The sequence below is a fragment of the Geotrypetes seraphini genome, chromosome 3, assembly GCF_902459505.1.
Source record: "Geotrypetes seraphini chromosome 3, aGeoSer1.1, whole genome shotgun sequence".
Lineage (NCBI taxonomy): Eukaryota > Metazoa > Chordata > Amphibia > Gymnophiona > Dermophiidae > Geotrypetes > Geotrypetes seraphini.
This window is the reverse complement of record NC_047086.1, coordinates 260,196,024-260,214,401: the sequence shown is the minus strand read 5'-3', so window position 1 is coordinate 260,214,401 and position 18,378 is coordinate 260,196,024. Positions and strand designations below refer to the sequence as shown.

The 18,378-nt window shown below is 45.2% G+C and overlaps 1 protein-coding gene across 1 annotated transcript in view; it reads left to right on the top strand.

Moving 5' to 3' along the window:
- LOC117356819 (ADP-dependent glucokinase-like) overlaps positions 1–18,378 on the top strand; it is a 108,138-nt gene that overhangs the window by 44,453 nt on the left and 45,307 nt on the right. The window contains exons 4-5 of the mRNA XM_033936549.1: positions 11,574–11,670; positions 11,949–12,085. Coding sequence (XP_033792440.1) covers positions 11,574–11,670; positions 11,949–12,085 — 234 coding nt within the window. The remainder of the gene's footprint in view (positions 1–11,573; positions 11,671–11,948; positions 12,086–18,378) is intronic.

Genomic DNA, 18,378 nt, shown 5'->3' with positions numbered 1-18,378 from the left:
ACCTGAAGCTCAGATCCAGATCAGCCTATTGGTTACTTTGAGCACCTTAATTGTTCTTAAACATGTAGGAGCTCCTTTGAGTACTTGTAATCACATGTGCCTCTTTGATAGATATTTTATGAGACCTGGAGTGTGGGAATGAACAGGGAGCAAGTAGGGCATAGATAGCCGAGACTTGCTTCCCAGAGCACTCAGATTGCACATAGTATTTCCTCATCATAAGTTTCTTCTGTGTCATTCTAGTCTCTGGGGCTTTCAAGCTTCCATATACAGTGAGAATTTGTTAATACATGGTTGACAGGGGACGTATGATAATTATGTAACCACTTAATGCAAAATAAGGATCCTCTAACAAAAAACAAATAGTAAACGCAGCAGATGCCAGTGAAGAATTTTTATTAGCATGTGCAACACAACAGGTAACTACAGTTTTAGGTTAGAATAGTGAACACACTAGAGCCAAAGGTGAATCAAACAGCACAGAAAGGGTATAACACTAACTATCATGAGCGAGGACAAGCGCCCTACCCTATAGGGGGCAGTGGCGACAAAAGGGCCGAGGCCGTTGCCTGAGGGGGAACAAAAAGGGAGGTAGAGAAGGAGAGGGGGAAGGGAAACCCAGGGTAGAGGGAAATGGGATCAGGAAAGGGGCCAATAAGGGTTAGGTAGGTAGGCCCAGAGAGCGGGGTGTGCAAGGGTGAGGCGACCCGAACTGGAGCGGAAGCTGCAGTTTGGCCCTCGCCATGGGAGTGTCGTGGCGTTGGTTAGGAAGAGGACACCCCCACTGCCTGTTGGCCTTGCTTTAGGTACGGTGCGTTAGTTAGTTCTCCTTTCACTCCCCCGGGATTGGACCGGCGCCGTCGGAGAGGAGCAGGAGGCAGATCAGGTAGGCAGGGAGAATGTCCTATTTTGGGAAGCTGACTGCGCGGGAGAAATGGCGGCTGGAAGGAAGAGGGCATTCACCCCTTCGCCTACCTGCTAGTACTTGGGTGGTGCTAGTACTCGGGTGGTGTTTACCGCAGGCCCGAGAGGCCGATAGGACGTGCGGTGGAGATTTAAGTGGGTGGTCAGGCCACCGTGCTCTACAGGAGCATTACAGAAGCATTACAGTGCTTCCCTGTCGGCTGACGTGGGGCGCGGGGGTCGGCGGCGAGGTGCTACAGCTGCCGGAGGAACACGGGGCAGTCCAGGGCGGGCAGCGGGTAAGTTGTTCTCCATCAGTCGTGTTGCTGCATGGACCCTTTGCCTTTCCATGTACTGGGTGCTTGCCTTGACGAGCGGTGCTGCGGGCAGAGGTCGAACTGAGTTTCGACATCCCCCGCCCAATGGGGCGTCGGGCAGGGCTGAAAGCAGCGCAAGCAGTCCGCGGTCCATGGAGGCATGGAGTTCTTGTCGCTCCCTCCTGGCGTGCTCCAGCGAGTGTGGCAGTATAGTACTGTACATGGAGTTTATAATAGCATGTGATGTCTGCAGCTTCCCAAAATAAAATGAGATCTCTCACACATTCATCTTTACAAAACATGTGGCCCCTCTACTTAGTAACTCTCTCTGTAATGTGTGTGTGTAAAATACCTATGGAAACTTCAGTTGAAGAGGTGGGCAACCTGTTTTGCTTCTTAAAACCATTTCCTCCCATACCATGACATGAACTGGACTTCATAGGGGCCAATAACTCGTAGGTCAGGGAATAAATATGTGTTCTCAGTTTATCCCAGGACAAACAGGCAGCATATTCTTAACGCATGGGTGACGTCACCGACGGAGCCCCGGTACGAACATTTTTAACTAGAAAGTTCTAGTTGGCCGCACCGCGCATGCGCGAGTGCCTTCCCACCCGACGGTGGAGTGCGTGGTCCCCAGTTTCTTCGTTTCCGCGGAGTGAAGAAGACGCATGTGTTTTCAACGGCCGTTGAAAAACTAGTTTCTGCCTTCCCGCTCACATATTTTTTCTTGTTCTTTGATTTTTTTTCCTTTCGGATTCCTTTGCTTTTATTTTAATAAAAAAAACTCGTCCAGTTTTCTTGTTTTTCCACCCGGCCCCGGCGGGGCCTGTTGCCACCATACAGGCCTCCGGCTTCGATTTTGCGGAGACCGTGTTTCCCTTCATGCCTCCTCAACCGGGCTTTAAGAAGTGCCAGCGGTGTGCACGCCCGATCTCTCTCACCAACCCGCACAATTGCTGCCTACAGTGCTTGGGTCCGGAGCATCGGGCTGACACCTGCACCTGCTGTGCGACTCTTAAAAAGCGCACATTGAAAAATAGGCAGATCCAGCAAAATATTCTCTTAGGCACCGGATCTGCCATGGACCCTGCCGCGACGTCGACGGCATCTCAAAAGTCGGCACCGACTACTTCGACGCCAGATCCTTCTTCGGGGTCGCTGGCCCCAGGTAAGCCGGCTAAGAAGCCTTCCACTTCCCTTGAGCGCCCTCCTGCCACGGTTGCGACGACGGTCCTTCCGGCATCGCACCGACCCCGCAAACGCTCCACTCCGATATCGGTGAGTGCCTCGTCATCGGCCTCCTCATCGCCGGAGCGTAGAGCGGCACCTATGGTACCGAAAAAGAAAAAAGCGGTACCAGTGCCTCCCCTGGACGACCGCATCGCGGCCATACTCCAGACCCAATTACAGGAGCAGCTGCAGCAACAATTCCAACAACTGTTGCCGGCACTGCTGGCCTCACACCTTCCGGTGCAGGACCGGTCCGAGCCTCGCACGATCCCATCTGTGTCGACCCCCTCGGTACCGCTTAACACCTCCATGCCGGTGCTCTCGGCTGAACCACACCGTTCCCAACCTGCGGTACAGGCCCGTTCTGATGCCGAACCTTCCCGGTACCAGGAACGGCACCGGTCTTCCTCTCCCGGTACCACCTCGGTCCGCTCCGGCAAGTCTCTCTCCAAGACCCGCCATGCCGAGCTCTCCACGCCGATGACCCGCCGTGCACACCCCGACATCAGGGACCCTGACTTATGGGAAGAATCCCCGCACGGTACCGAGGAAGACGCTTCCTCGACGGACGAGGAACCCTCAACGATTGACACCGGTTCAAAGCCTGAACAGTCCTCTTTTACCAAGTTCCTCAGGGAGATGTCGGCTGCTCTTTCCATTCCTTTAGAGTCCGACTCTAAAAAGTCCCAGGCTTTTCTCGATGCCCTAGACTTTGAGCAACCTCCCAAGGAATTCCTTAAGGTACCCGTCCATGACATCCTACGGGAAACTTTTTACAAAAATTGGGAGAACCCCCTTACTGTTCCCGGGGCCCCTCGCAAACTGGATAGCTTGTACCGGGTCATTCCAATCCCGGGGTTTGACAAGCCTCAATTGCCCCATGAATCTCTCCTGGTGGAGTCCACCTTAAAGAAAACTCAGGGCTCCACCCCTCCTGGCAGGGAGGGCAAAATTATGGATAAATTTGGCAAGCGCCTTTTTCAGAATGCAATGCTGGCCAACAGGGCAAATAATTACACCTTTCACTTCTCCTTCTATATGAAGCATCTGGTGCAACAACTCTCCTCCTTACAAAAATACATTCCTGAACGTAAGGTCCCTCTTTTCCAACAGCAAATTTCCAGTCTGCTACAACTTCGGAAATTCAAGGTACGCTCCATTTATGACTCATTTGAGCTGACCTCTAGAGCATCTGCCATGGCTGTTGCCATGCGGCGTCTGGCCTGGCTGAGAGTTTCTGACCTCGACATTAACCACCAAGACTGCCTGGCTAACGTACCTTGTCTTGGTGACGAACTCTTCGGGGAATCCCTGGACTCAACCACCCAGAAACTCTCAGCGCACGAAACTAGGTGGGACACTCTGGTCAAACCCAATAAGAAGACTCCGCCTGCTCGCCCCTACAGACAACAGTCCTCCTACCAACGCAGGTTCTCGGCCAGACCTCTCAACCCGCCTCAGCAGCAACCTCGCCGCCCTCGTCACCAGCATCAACCTCAGGCTCGTTCCCAGTCTCATCAGCCTGCCAAGCCTCTCCCTCAGTCAAAACCATCTCAACCCTTTTGACTCCTTTCTCCAGGGCATAGCCAGTCTCCCACCATCATTGCCTCTTCCTCAGCCTATCGGAGGACGCCTCCAACTCTTCCTCAGCCGTTGGGAGGTCATCACATCCGACCAATGGGTCCTCAACATCATTCGCCACGGCTACTCTCTCAACTTCCAGACTCTTCCACCGGACAATCCTCCCACAGAGTCTGCTTCTCACTCCTCCCAAATCCTCCTCCTCCTGAGGGAGGTCCAATCCCTCCTTCTCAATGCCATCGAAGAAGTTCCCTCAGACCAAATGGGTCAGGGATTCTACTCCCGCTACTTCCTGGTTCCCAAGAAAACAGGAGACCTCTGTCCCATCCTCGATCTCCGGGACCTCAACAAGTGTCTAGTCAATGAAAAATTCAGAATGCTCTCCCTTGCCACGCTTTACCCTCTTCTTTCTCAACATGACTGGCTATGTTCCCTAGACCTCAAAGAGGCCTACACTCACATTCCAATCAATCCGACTTCACGTCGCTACCTACTGTTTCAGATACAGCACCATCACTATCAGTACAAAGTGCTACCCTTTGGCCTTGCATCATCGCCCAGGGTGTTCACCAAGTGCCTTATTGTGGTGGCGGCCTTCCTCAGGTCTCACACCTCCAGGTGTTCCCCTACTTGGACGATTGGTTGGTGAAAGCACCTACGTCTCCGCTTGTGCTACAAGCCACTCAACACACCATCTCTTTCCTCCATCTCCTGGGGTTCGAGATCAACTACCCCAAGTCGCACCTACTTCCCACACAGCGACTTCAGTTCATTGGTGCGGTTCTTGACACCACTCTGATGAGGGCGTTTCTCCCCTCCGACCGACAACGGACCCTGCTCCACCTCTGTCGTCAGGTGCTCCTTCATCACTCCATCCCGGCTCGGCAGATGATGGTCCTCCTGGGCCACATGGCCTCAACGGTCCATGTGCTTCCTCTGGCGCGACTCCACCTCAGGACACCTCAATGGACTCTAGCCAACCAATGGTCACAGACCACGGATCCTCTTTCTCATCCCATCTCTGTGACATCGTCTCTCCAGCAATCTCTTCAATGGTGGTTGAACTCCTCCAATCTTTCCAGGGGTCTACTCTTTCATCTACCTCCTCACTCCATGATCATAACCACTGATGCCTCCCCCTATGCGTGGGGAGCTCACCTGGGAGATCTTCGCACCCAGGGACTCTGGACCCCTCAAGAGCGTCAACATCACATCAATTTCCTGGAACTCAGGGCCATGTTCTATGCTCTCAGGGCCTTCCAGCACCTTCTCTACCCGCAGGTTCTTCTCCTGTGCACGGACAACCAAGTCGCCATGTACTACATAAACAAACAAGGCGGCACCGGATCTCCCCTCCTTTGTCAGGAGGCCATCCGCATCTGGACCTGGGCCACGGCCCACAGTCTCTTCCTCAAGGCTGTCTACATCCAGGGTGAACAGAACTCCATGGCCGACAATCTCAGCCGCATCCTTCAACCTCACGAGTGGTCTCTGGATCCTCTCACCCTCCGCTCTATCTTCGCTCGGTGGGGCACTCCTCAGGTGGACCTCTTTGCAGCTCCTCACAACTATCAGCTGCCCCAGTTCTGTTCCAGACTCTTTTCTCCTCATCGTCTGGCCCCGGATGCGTTTCTGCTCAACTGGACGGATCGGTTCCTCTATGCCTTTCCTCCACTGCCTCTCATGTTGCGGACGTTATTCAAACTCTGCAGGGACAGAGCCACCATGATTCTCATCGCCCCTCGGTGGCCTCGCCAACACTGGTTCTCCCTCCTGCTCCAGCTAAGCTCCAGAGAACCCATTCCTCTTCCTGTGTTTCCTACTCTACTTACACAGCAGCATCAGTCTCTACTGCATCCCAATCTGTCCTCGCTCCACCTGACAGCTTGGTTTCTCTCGGGCTGACCTCTCCAGAGAATCTGTCTCAGCCTGTCCGTCGTATTTTGGATGCCTCCAGGAAACCGGCCACCCTCCAATGTTACCATCAGAAGTGGACCCGGTTCTCCTCTTGGTGTCTACTACATCACCACGATCCCACCTCATTGGCGGTGGAAACTGTACTGGACTATTTGCTCTCTCTATCCGACGCTGGCCTCAAGTCTACCTCAATCAGAGTCCACCTCAGTGCCATCACTGCGTTTCATGAGCCTATCCTCGGAAAACCTCGCACGGCTCATCCCCTGGTTTCCCGATTCATGAGAGGCCTCTTCAATGTCAAACCACCCCTGAAGCCTCCTCCAGTCGTCTGGGACCTGAATGTAGTTTTATCTGCCCTCATGAAACCTCCTTTTGAGCCTCTTGCCACAACTTCGCTCAAATTTCTTACCTGGAAGGTGCTTTTCCTCATTGCCATCACCTCTGCCAGGAGGGTTAGTGAGCTGCATGCACTGGTTGCCGACCCACCTTTCACTGTTTTTCACCATGACAAGGTGGTTCTGCGCACCCATCCTAAATTCCTTCCCAAGGTGGTCTCGGAATTTCACCTCAACCAGTCCATTGTGTTGCCTGTCTTTTTCCCTAAGCCCCATTCTCATCCTGGGGAACAGGCGTTACACACGCTGGACTGTAAGCGTGCCCTTGCATACTACCTTGACCGTACCAGGGCCCACCGCTCGTTCCCTCAGCTCTTTTTGTCCTTCGACCCTAACCACCTAGGTCGCCCTGTCTCCAAACGGACGCTTTCCAACTGGCTTGCTGCCTGCATTGCGTTCTGTTATGCTCGGGCCGGTCTCTCACTGGAAGGTGCTGTCACGGCCCACAGGGTCAGAGCTATGGCTGCTTCTGTGGCTTTCCTCCGTTCCACGCCCATCGAGGAAATCTGCAAGGCTGCCACTTGGTCCTCAGTTCACACGTTCACTACTCACTACTGTCTGGATACCTTCTCCAGACGGGATGGACACTTCGGCCAATCTGTGTTACACAATTTATTTTCCTAATGGCCAACCATCCCCCCTCCCTCTCTGTTAGCTTGGAGGTCACCCATGCGTTAAGAATATGCTGCCTGCTTGTCCTGGGATAAAGCACAGTTACTTACCGTAACAGGTGTTATCCAGGGACAGCAGGCAGATATTCTTACGTCCCACCCTCCTCCCCGGGTTGGCTTCTTAGCTGGCTTATCTTAACTGGGGACCACGCACTCCTCCGTCAGGCGGGAAGGCACTCGCGCATGCGCGGTGCGGTAAACTAGAACTTTCTAGTTAAAATGTCCGTACCGGGGCTCCGTCGGTGACGTCACCCATGCGTTAAGAATATCTGCCTGCTGTCCCTGGATAACACCTGTTACGGTAAGTAACTGTGCTATATAGTCAATGTGGGCTTGTGTCAAATGGGCTCTAGACCAGTGATATTCAACCCAGGGACTACCTGGCCAGTCAGGTTTTCAAGATATCCATAATGAATATTGATGACAGACACTTTGAAAACCTGACTGGCCAGGTGGACCCTGAGGACTGGGTTGAATACTACTGCTCTAGACATATGCATAAAATACCATTCTGAAGGGTTTTTGCCAGGTACTTGTGACTTGGATTGGCCTCCCCGAAGATGGGATACTGGGCTAGATGGTCCATTGGTCTGACCCAGTAAGGCTGTTCTTATCTCCAAGATATGTGAACTCTTGGAACTACACTTCCCTAGTTCATGTCTAATTTTTCTTAAGATCAAATAGAAGATTGATCTATATCAGGGTCATATACTTGGTTAAAGTCCTTTCCAATTACCTTAGGGATTCCATCAAATTCTTACAAGTGCTTCAGTATCACTCTATAAAGTAAGTTGAACAATAAATACAGTATTATATAGTAACAACTATAGCCATTCCACTGTAATACGTGCTATGATAAACCTTCCCAATTTGATTTTTTTCTAATAGCAAGCCCTTGCAGAATAGTATCACGTTTCCTTTTTTTTTTTTTTTGCCTATTGTTGGGGCCTCTAAATAATCTCCTACCATCACCTCTTCAATATATTATGTTCAACAGAGCTGAACTGGGTTTCCTTCAGAAAAGCTGAAGAGGCATGTTGCCTATTAAAAGCCTGTAGTAGACTGTTATTTAAAGTTGGTATTGGTTCACCACTAATTTTTTTTCATTCGAGGGGATTATATTTAATAAAGCTTCTAACTACCATCCCATAGCAAATATCCCTCTCCTAACTAAACTGCTAGAGGCCATAGTCGCCACTCAGCTCTCTTCTTACCTAGAGATTCTCCATCCTCCATCCCTACCAATATGGCTTCAGACCCAGCTTCAGCACCGAATCCCTCCTAGTTTCCTTAATTTCTAAGGTGCAACAACCACATTCTCGTAACAAATTCGCTGTCCTATTACAATTCGATCTCTCTGCAGCTTTCGATGTTGTCCACCATGACATACTACTTTATCAACTTTCCGAGATAGGAATTGACTTCACCGTCCTAAAGTGGTTCTCAAACTTCCTATGCTCTCGCTTCTACACTGTCAACACAAATGGCACTATGTCCGTTCCTTGGACACCATCTTGAAGTGTCCCTCAGGGATCACCCCTATCCCCTGTTCTCTTTAACATCTATATGTCCTCCCTGAAACTCCTCCAATTATCCCCCCTTAAAACAATCTACACATACGCTGATGACATCCTTGTCCTCCTTGAGACAGACCAGAACCTCACCAACCTCCATGAGAACATTACAGCTTGCATAATGAGACTCCATTCCTGGTCCTTCTCGGTACAGATGAAATTGAATGAATCAAAAACAAAATTACTCTGGCTCGGCCCAAAATTAGAACACCTGTCCACCCTCTTCGCACTACCCTCAGGCGCTGCACTGCAGCTTGAGTTCTCAAGCAAGGTCCTTGGCATCATTATCGATTCTTCTCTCTCCCTCAATGACCACCTCAACTCCTTGGCTAAATCATGCTTTTTCAGCCTCCACATGCTGAGGAAAGTAAGATCCTATTTTCGCCAACAACATTTCGCCGTCCTTGTCCAATCCATCATCCTCTCCAAACTAGACTACTGCAATGCCATCTACTTAAGCCTATCAAAAAAAAGTCTTCAAAGATTCCAGCTAATCCAGAATACTGCAGCCAAGTTGATCTTTGCAAAACGCAAGTCTGACCATGTCTCCCCCATTCCTAGCCAAACTTCACTGGCTCCCAGTGATTTCCAGAATCCATTTCAAATGCTCCTGCCTGGCTTTTAAGATCATTCACGGCATCCTTCCTCCCTTAATCCCACTATCTTATAACTCCTGACTCTACAAGACCCGCCCAAAGGTATCCTTCCCCTCTCTACACGGTATTCGCTATGCAGGCAAACTGAGAAAATCCCTTCTCTTCAGAATCACAGGTCTTTGGAACGACCTTACTACCCTGCTGCGGAACCTGGGCTCCCTCCAATTATTCCGCAAGCAACTGAAAACCTGGCTTTTCACTAAAATGTAATTCTATCCCCCCTTACTCTTCTCTTCTATATATAAGTTCATGTATTCATGTAAACCTTTTTTTTTCCTTTTTCTTCCTATATTTTAAGTTCTTGTTAACCGTGCCGAGTTCCACATCTGTGGAGATGATGCGGTATATAAACTTAAGGTTTAGTTTAGTTTAGTTCTTTGGGAACACAAGGTCCAAATGAAAAATTATTGTTGGTTAAATTAGAGTACGGTATACATTTTTCCCCATGTATATAAATCACTGGTTACAATCTTCACCACCACCATTGAAGAAACAAACTTCATGCCTTTAATGTTATGGAAAACAGAAAAAAGAAAGACACAGAAAAAATGGCAAGTGAGATGTCTAAATCAATTAGCAGTTCCTTTATTGATGTAGTAAAGTCAATGTACGTTTGCTTGTCTCGTAAACTGAGTTATAGAAAATAAGGTCCCAACTAGGATCCCAGTTTCAACAGTATGAACTGCCTTCATCAGGAGACGTACAAACAACAAAAATAAAAATAAAACATAAATACACAGCCAAATAAAATAACTAAGTATAGGCATATCTTTAAAATGTTGGAAACCTCAGCATTAATTTAAAACAAAAAGAATAATTGGCACAGATAAAATATAACCTTAAAATAATGTTGAGCACAGTGCCACAACATGAATGGACGACTACCTGTGTAATAAAAAATGCTTAAAAGCGCGTTCCATCCTATTGTAAGTAAGGATATAGCTTAAAACATATAGCTAGCAAGAGCATAGGGACGTTCTCCAACAAAGCGAAGGAAAATAGTGGAACATGTGACTTTAAAAAGGTTCAAAAAGGACATGAAGTTTCAAACAGACAGCTAAAGTATAACTGTACATGACGTAATGTGAAGCGAGAGGTAACACTTAGTAATGCACAAAATGTGTAAAAAAAAGAAAACCCAACCACCCTCAAAAAAGACATGAACCATAAGTACATGTGTACAAACCAAGCATGTACCAAAACGTTAAATTTGAACCTGTCTCACTATGGAGACAGCAGTAGGGATAGCAGTAGCAAATGTTGCAGGCAGCCCCAGCCCCAGGGATAAGTAAATTTGAAGATACATTGAACAGTAATTCAAATGAATATATTTTTAAGAGAGTCAGTTGAGAAGATTTTATAAAAATTAATATTTAAAGGAAGAAAGAATCATAATAAATGTAAAAGAAATAGAATAAAAAAGGAAGGAGGAGGTTTTTCAGGATCAATGAATGAAGCATGGAACCTTGTCAGATTGGCTGAGTTTATTCCCTGTCACCAAGCAGATTTCTGAGATCCTGTTCCTCCCCCCCCCCCCTTTTTTATATATCTTATGCTTTGATTAGTGGGATCTTTGTTATTTTGGAGTTGTTCCAATGTGTCTCACTTACCATAATTGTGTATATCAATGATAGCAGTAACTTAGATGTCCTGATATAATTACTTTTTTTTGTTGTTACTGGGGAAAAGAACAAAATCTGATATTACTTGCATTATTTACCATGCTATAATACATGTAGGTGTGTATTGTATACTACAGGGCCTACAATATATATTTTATACATGTAATTGTATTTTTGTTGCCTTGTGGTTTGTGTGGTATGAGTGAGAAATATTGCCGGATAGTGATGGTAATGTTTTTAGGGTTTTTTTATTTAAAATATTACAAGTGTTGGTTAATGTCACATTTTTTAATGATCCACTGAAGTAAGCTGTTGTTCACCAGTTTTCAGGGTAAAGCTTTGGATTCTTGCCCAGAAATAGCTAAGAAGAAAAAAATTAAAAAATTTAAATTGAATCAGGTTGGGCAGACTGGATGGACCATTCAGGTCTTTATCTGCCATCATCTACTATGTTACTATGTTGTTTGTTGTGGCTAACATTATCCACCTTGTGTAGTCCAATACTATAAAGGTGTAATGAATACAAATATTGAAATAAATTGTATTGACTATAGGACTTATTTTCAAAACACAGACACACAAAATCTTTGAAAATGGGCCTCTATATATGTATGTGGGGTTTGACAAATAATTTCTAGTGCTAAATAGAATAAGTGGAACAAAATGCCCAAATTTTCATATTGATTCATCCTTTTTCTGTATAGTCGCTGGGAAGCCAGTGGATGATGCTGATATCCATCTTATTCTGGAATATCCGACTGGTGCCAAATGGGGAGATTATACTGCAGGGCGAGCCAACAGGTTAGTACTGATGGTATTCCAGGTTAATTATATCAGACAGGATATTCTGTTCCTATGGACATTCCCTGTAGATTATAACCAGTGGCAACCCAACATAGGTTCAGAAGGATACTTGCAGATAAACTACCCCGTATCAGCTAACAGTTTTTAAATTACATTTGCAGTAGGCAAACAAAAGGTGGCTCATTTAAATTTAAATTTTTTTCCCATGTATTCTGATTATATTTAGCACCCCAGAGATCACTGTGAAGGAAACAAAACTTCTGTTCTTGTTTCAGGTACATCGTGCACAGTGATAATCACAATCCCATGATAGATTCCCTGGAGGATTTTGCATCAAAGCTGCATAATTTTAAGCCAGCCCTCTTAATTGTTGGTGGCCTTCAGATGATGGACAGCTTTCCCTTTCAAGCAGGTGAGGAGGGTCTGTTGTGGGCACTGATCTAGACACAGGGTAACATGGAGCTGTATTTTCTCATTAGACAGAACTTCCTTCTCGATGTTAATCTGAATCCATTGATATACAGTGCTGAGCAAATGTTTATGAACTACTCCTAATAGGGCCATATCTAGTTAGGTGCAGCTGCACAGGGCACAAGAGAAGCCAGGGTAGCAAAATTGGCACCCAGTCTGTTGACTTCCCTTGCTGATATTACAGAACAGGGCGGGAACACAACTGAAGCGCTTGGAAGCATGTCTCACAGGGCATGTTTGCCATTCACAACACTCCTGTCCCATGGGATGATCTGTATTAGCACAGGCTATATTTGGAACATCACTGAATGTGTATAATTTATCTTGTAAAGCTTACTTTTTGAAAGGATCAAATAAGATTTTTTACGCTTGATAGCTTGAATTTGTATTTATTTTGTGAATATACCTACGTTGTAAACAGTTTTTTAAACACGAATAGTATTAATTCTACTTTTTATGCTAATTTTTGTGCATGGATTTTGTCCTTTATACCTGATATTCACTTAATATTACAACATGCTAAAAGATTTGAGTAAACCAATCCCCGTTGGTGTCCAGTAGTGGCGTACCTAGGGTATGTGACACCCGGGGCCAATCATTTTTTAACACCTACCCTTATTTGGCTGTTTTCACACTCCTGCTATGTATTTTGTATTGAATCTGGTTGTGACCTTTTTCACTTTCAATAAAAATATGTTTAAAAAAAAAGAAAATATTTTTAGTAAACCCCCCTTAGTATGCCAATGCCTGAAGAAGGAGATTTTGGTTTCCAAAAGTTAGTAAAAAAAAGTGTTAAAATTAATCCAGTAAAAAGATTATTTCCATTTTATAAATGTTTATCAATAAAGCTACAATAATACTTTATTCTAAAGCAACATCAAAAAATCTTTTTTCTACCTTTTGTCATCTCTGGTTGCTGCTTTCCTTATCTTCTCTTCACTCTCCATTCCATGCAGCATCCACCCTCTTTCTCTGTCACTTCCAGTTTGCTCTCTATTTCTACTCCCTCCCCATGCTCTGGCATCTCTCCTCCTTTCCTTCCTTCCTTCCACACCGACTCATCCCATAGTGTGGCATCTGCTTCCCTTCCCCCATGCCCTGGGATCTCTCTCCTCTCTTCTCTTTCCATCTCTTCTTCTCCCACCATGCTCTGGCATCTCTTATTTCCTTTCCTACCCTCCCCTCTCTTCCTAATGGTCTGGCATCTGTCTCCTTCCCTTCAATCACCCCATGCCTTGACATTCTATCCTTCCCTCCCATCTTTCCCTTATCCAGCACTCTATTTAAAAATCCTCAGTGAAGCCAATCAAAGGCCTTTTCCTCATCTGTTCTCATGAATATTGCCCACTGATTCTGAATAAAACTTGCCTATTCAAGGTGTACAAGATGTGGTACAACAGAACTCAAAACATGTTGCCATTATTTTAACATCTGAATTCAAAGTCAAGATGGGGGCGATAGAAAGAGCACTCTGTGTTTTATCTTTATTTCCTTAGGCATAACTGCTATCTAAGCCTCCATCATTGTTTTAAGCAAAGAGGCTCACTGCAGGATGCAACAAAAGAGCTAATTCAGGAGCAGATTTTCAATAAAATTAATTGGGGAAACTCATCCAAACAAGGGAGATTTATTTGTAGGCAGGGACTTAGTTGCAGCCAATACCTCCTTTAGAGAAACAGGTGCTTCAAACATCTCAGCTAGTGCTGTTGTAAACTTTGACAGATGCTGTCTAAGTGTTCTTGTATAACAAATTCAGAAATACCAGAATTGCATCTATAAAGGTCTTTGTAATAGGCATAAAACCGTCCTCTGACATCAGCTGGGTCAGTAAGAGCATGATTGGTATCACTCTTAAGCTTAAAAATAGATTTGTTAACTTGAACTATCCTTAAACGGTTAGTCAACAAACCTCTGTGTTTTCCCTTATCTTTCATTTGCTAGCGCTGTACGCTCTACCCCCTCCTCCCCCTAATATCTCTTCAAAATCTTCAGCAGCAGCACTTTGCTGCTGCTCGCGCCAACCTCAGCTCTCTCCATCTGATGTCATTTCCTGATCCAAGGCTGCCGGCAAAGATTTTAAAGAGGTGGGTGGACAGAGAGAAGGAGAGCTGCAGGCACCCCAGCCAAGATGGTGCCCGGTGCGGTCTGCCCTCTCGCTTCACCACCGATTCCATGTTTTTTTCAGCATTGATAGATGAAACTCTTCTGATATCTGTTCCAGGTGAAGCCGCGTTGACTGCAACTCACCACCAAGGGCTAAGTTAGGATCCTGCTTAGGCTGGACCTCTAGATTGACAATGTGTTCCCTCCCCAGTTCAATTTGAGTTGCCTTCAAGCGCAGCTTTTGAGTTGTGCCTCCTAATTTAAAAAAAACTAAACCCTAATGATTGCTTTAAGAGCATCCCATACAGTGTCCAGAGAAGGGCTTTAGTGCAAATTGTGCTCTTAAGTATTCATGAAGCTGAACTCTGCATTTAGCAACTACTCGCATCTTGTAGCAAACTAATATTTGGGGTCAAGTGTCTGGATTTAGACTCCTCAGTAAAATTTGGAATTACTGCTACACAAGGTGCAAAAGAATAAGTAATACCAACAATATCAGCTGTACATTGTTGCACAGAGAACCATCCAGCAGTATATAATCAATATGAGAATACATTCTATGGAGGCAGAAAAAAACATGTCTGCCTGGATGCATTTCCCTCTATACGTCATAAACCCCCAAGACTTGTAGTAGGTCCTCAAAGGTACAAGAATTATACGGCTCCTCCAGCTTATGCACCAATAGTATCCAAGGAAGGATTAGGCAACGAGTTAAAATTGCCCCACACAATAAGTTTAGCAACTTGAAGACTAGCTTTGGCAAGAAAAGAGGTTGGTCAACATTAGGGGTGTAATGATTTGCTATGCTCAGGTCCAGTGCACCCGCACTTAGTTGTACCAAAAGTGGCCCCTACGGTCACATTTCAGTTTATGAATTTGAGCGTTGGGGTGTCTATTCACCACACAGATGAAAACAGTATGACACTGGGTACCCGAAACCTCTCAACTAGAGTAAGGAGAACCCAGACTCCATTCACCTACCCCTCACTCAAAGGCACAAAACGCAAAAAGCTATATGACAACCTACTTGCTACACAGGCCGCGAAAATTGACCCCACCATATCCAAGCTGCTGACCACAACTACGGACTACAAAGCGTTTCGAAAAGATATAAAAACCATACTATTCAAAAATCACATCCCAATATTATAATCTACCATCATCTTCTCTCCCTTCATAACCTACTGCAACTCACAACCAACTGCAACTTCGTCCCCATAGGCAACATCTAATCTAGCTGCATCGGGCGTAAAGCCAATTCATATCTAGAAACACAGTCTCCCCAAATACCGAAAAAATCAGATATAGCAACCTAGGAACAGACGATTTTTTGGTAACATAAGATTATGCGTTGTAATATTATGTAAAGTAACATAAGGTTATGCGTTGTAATATAACATAAGGTTATGCTTTGTAATATCATGTAATGTAAGTTATGCAATGTACTGGAATAATAAGGTAAAATAACATAAAATAACTCTACGTAAAGTCTTGTAAAGTTATGTAAGATAAATTATGTAAGATAAATTATGTAAACTTAATGCAAGTTATGCAAGCACGGTAAGGATAATGTAAAGTAACACAAAGTAACTCCACGTAAAGTTATGTAAAGTTATGTACGTAAAGTTATGTAAAGTTATGTACGAAAAGTTAAGTAAAGTTAGGTTTGCAAAGTTTGTAAAGTTATACAAATAATTGTATTGTCATCGCCTGGAAATGTCCAGCCATCTTCTAATGTAATCCGCTTAGAACCGCAAGGCACAAGCGGAATAGAAATCACTAATGTAATGTAATGTACAGCAAAACATCCATTCCCTCTCTAGTTTGAGATGGCATTTCTTGGGGGGTGGGGGTGGGGAGGGGAACATCAAGGGAAGTGTCTAAATGTTTTAGCTCACCATAAAGGCTTGAGACTTAGAATTTAGTATGGCAAAAGACAGTTTAGACACTCCCCTTAACAAAATATAACAGAGCAATATGATAATCTTAGTGACTAAAGGTTGAATTTAAATTAGTATTGGTGAAACACTCTCTTATCCCAAACTCCTCCCCAACGTTACACTTTACTGATTTTAACTTTACCTCATTCATTGTATTCACGTGTATTCATGTATTTGGTCTCTTTACTACTGTCATGCTGTTAACAAAATTGTAAGTTTTTTATGTTGAATTATACCTGCTGTACACTGCCTTGGGTGAATCTTGTTATAAAGGCAATTAATAAATCACAATAAATAATAAAATATTCACACACACACACCCCCACGAACAGTAACAGATATTGCCAAACCACAGAGAGCCCAGAGCCCAATGTGTTCTTTCTAACTCTAGTAGGTCTTAAATATCATTCCCCTCCAGCAATTGCACACACAAGATTTGCACTGACAGGGACATCTTCTGCACCATAAGAAAGTTAATCATACTGGGTCAGTCCAATAGTACATCTAGGCCAGGGATCTCAAAGTCCCTCCTTGAGGGCCGCAATCCAGTCAGGTTTTCTTGATTTCCCCAATGAATATGCATGAGATCTATGTGCATGCTCTGCTTTCAATGTGTATTCATTGGGGAAATTCTGAAAACCCGACTGGATTGTGGCCCTCAAGGAGGGACTTTGAGATCCCTGATCTAGACCACTATTCTGTTTACACAGTGGCCAATCCAGGTCACAAGTACCTGACAAAACCACAAATACCATGTTTCCCCAAAAATTAACCCTTTTGGGACCAAAAAGGGTTAATTTTGGGACCAAAAAACAGATTAGGGCTTATTTTCGGGGGGTGTCTTATTTTTTTTTCATGTACAACAATCATCTCTCCCTTCATCTCCTCCACCTCAATTCTTCCTGGTTTCTTTCTTCCCATCCCCCACATGTGCAGCAACTTTCCTCCCCTGTCACCCATCCCCTTCTGCAGCAGAACCCCACTGACCTTCCCACCGTGAGACTGGCATACTTCTGTTCCAAGGCCTCCAAAAACAGCAGTAATGGCAGCTGTTTTTGGAGCACTCAGAGTGGAGATATATCAGGTCTCACCGGGGTGGAGATCGCTTAATTGACGAGTCCAATTTTTTTCAGCGAATCGGGCAGTACTAGTGTCTGGGATGGAATCGGGGAGTGTCTGGGACATTTGGGGGGGGGGGCTTTGTGGGTCGATCTTAACTAGAAAAAAGGCTTCAGTGTGCACTTTCACTTTTGGATTTTCCTGGACTCGTGCGCATTTCTTTTTTGATTCCAGTGCTTAAGGCTTGCACGGGTTGTCTTCCACACACACACAAAAAAATCAAACCAGCAGATTTCAAACTGGAATTCTGAAGAGATCTTCTCTTCAAACCTTCTGTCGTCAGCTCCAAGCTAGTGTTATTTTTCCAGTAGTAAAAACAGGGTTTTTTTGTGTGCTGTTCTGAGTATTGATAAGGCTTAGCAAAAGACATTAGCATAGGTTTGACTAGATTTAAATACAATTTATGGCCCTCTCTGCTACACATGTTTCCGACATTAGTCTTTTGAGCATTCTGCACAGATTTATGTGCTCTATTCCTGAACTAACTGGTCTTACTGGCAGTAGTTTTAGAGAATTAGTTTATAAGTCTTGTGCCAGATTGCGATCTGATCCATAAGAACATAAGAAGTGCCTCCGCTGGGTCAGACCTGAGGTCCATCGTGCCCAGCAGTCCGCTCACGCGGCGGCCCAACAGGTCCAAGACCTGTGCAGTTATCCTCTATCTATACCCCTCTATCCCTTTTTCCAACAGAAAATTGCCCAGTCCCTTTTTGAACCCCCAATACCATACTCTGTCCTATCACGCCCTCTGGAAGCGCATTCCAGGTGTCCACCACACGCTGGGTGAAGAAAAACTTCCTAGCATTTGTTTTGAAGCTGTCCCCTTTTAACTTTTCCGAATGCCCTCTTGTTCTTGTATTTTTCAAAGGTTTGAAGAATCTGTCCCTTTCCACTTTCTTTATGCTCTTCATGATCTTGTAGATCTCAATCATATCCCCTCTAAATCACCTCTTTTCTTTTTTTTTTTTTGCCAGCTCAAAAGGAGGTTTTCTTCCATTTTTATTTTTAAAATTATTTTCTGTTTACACTCTTTTCTTCCATTTATCCCTCCAAACCTCCTTTTCTTTTTTTT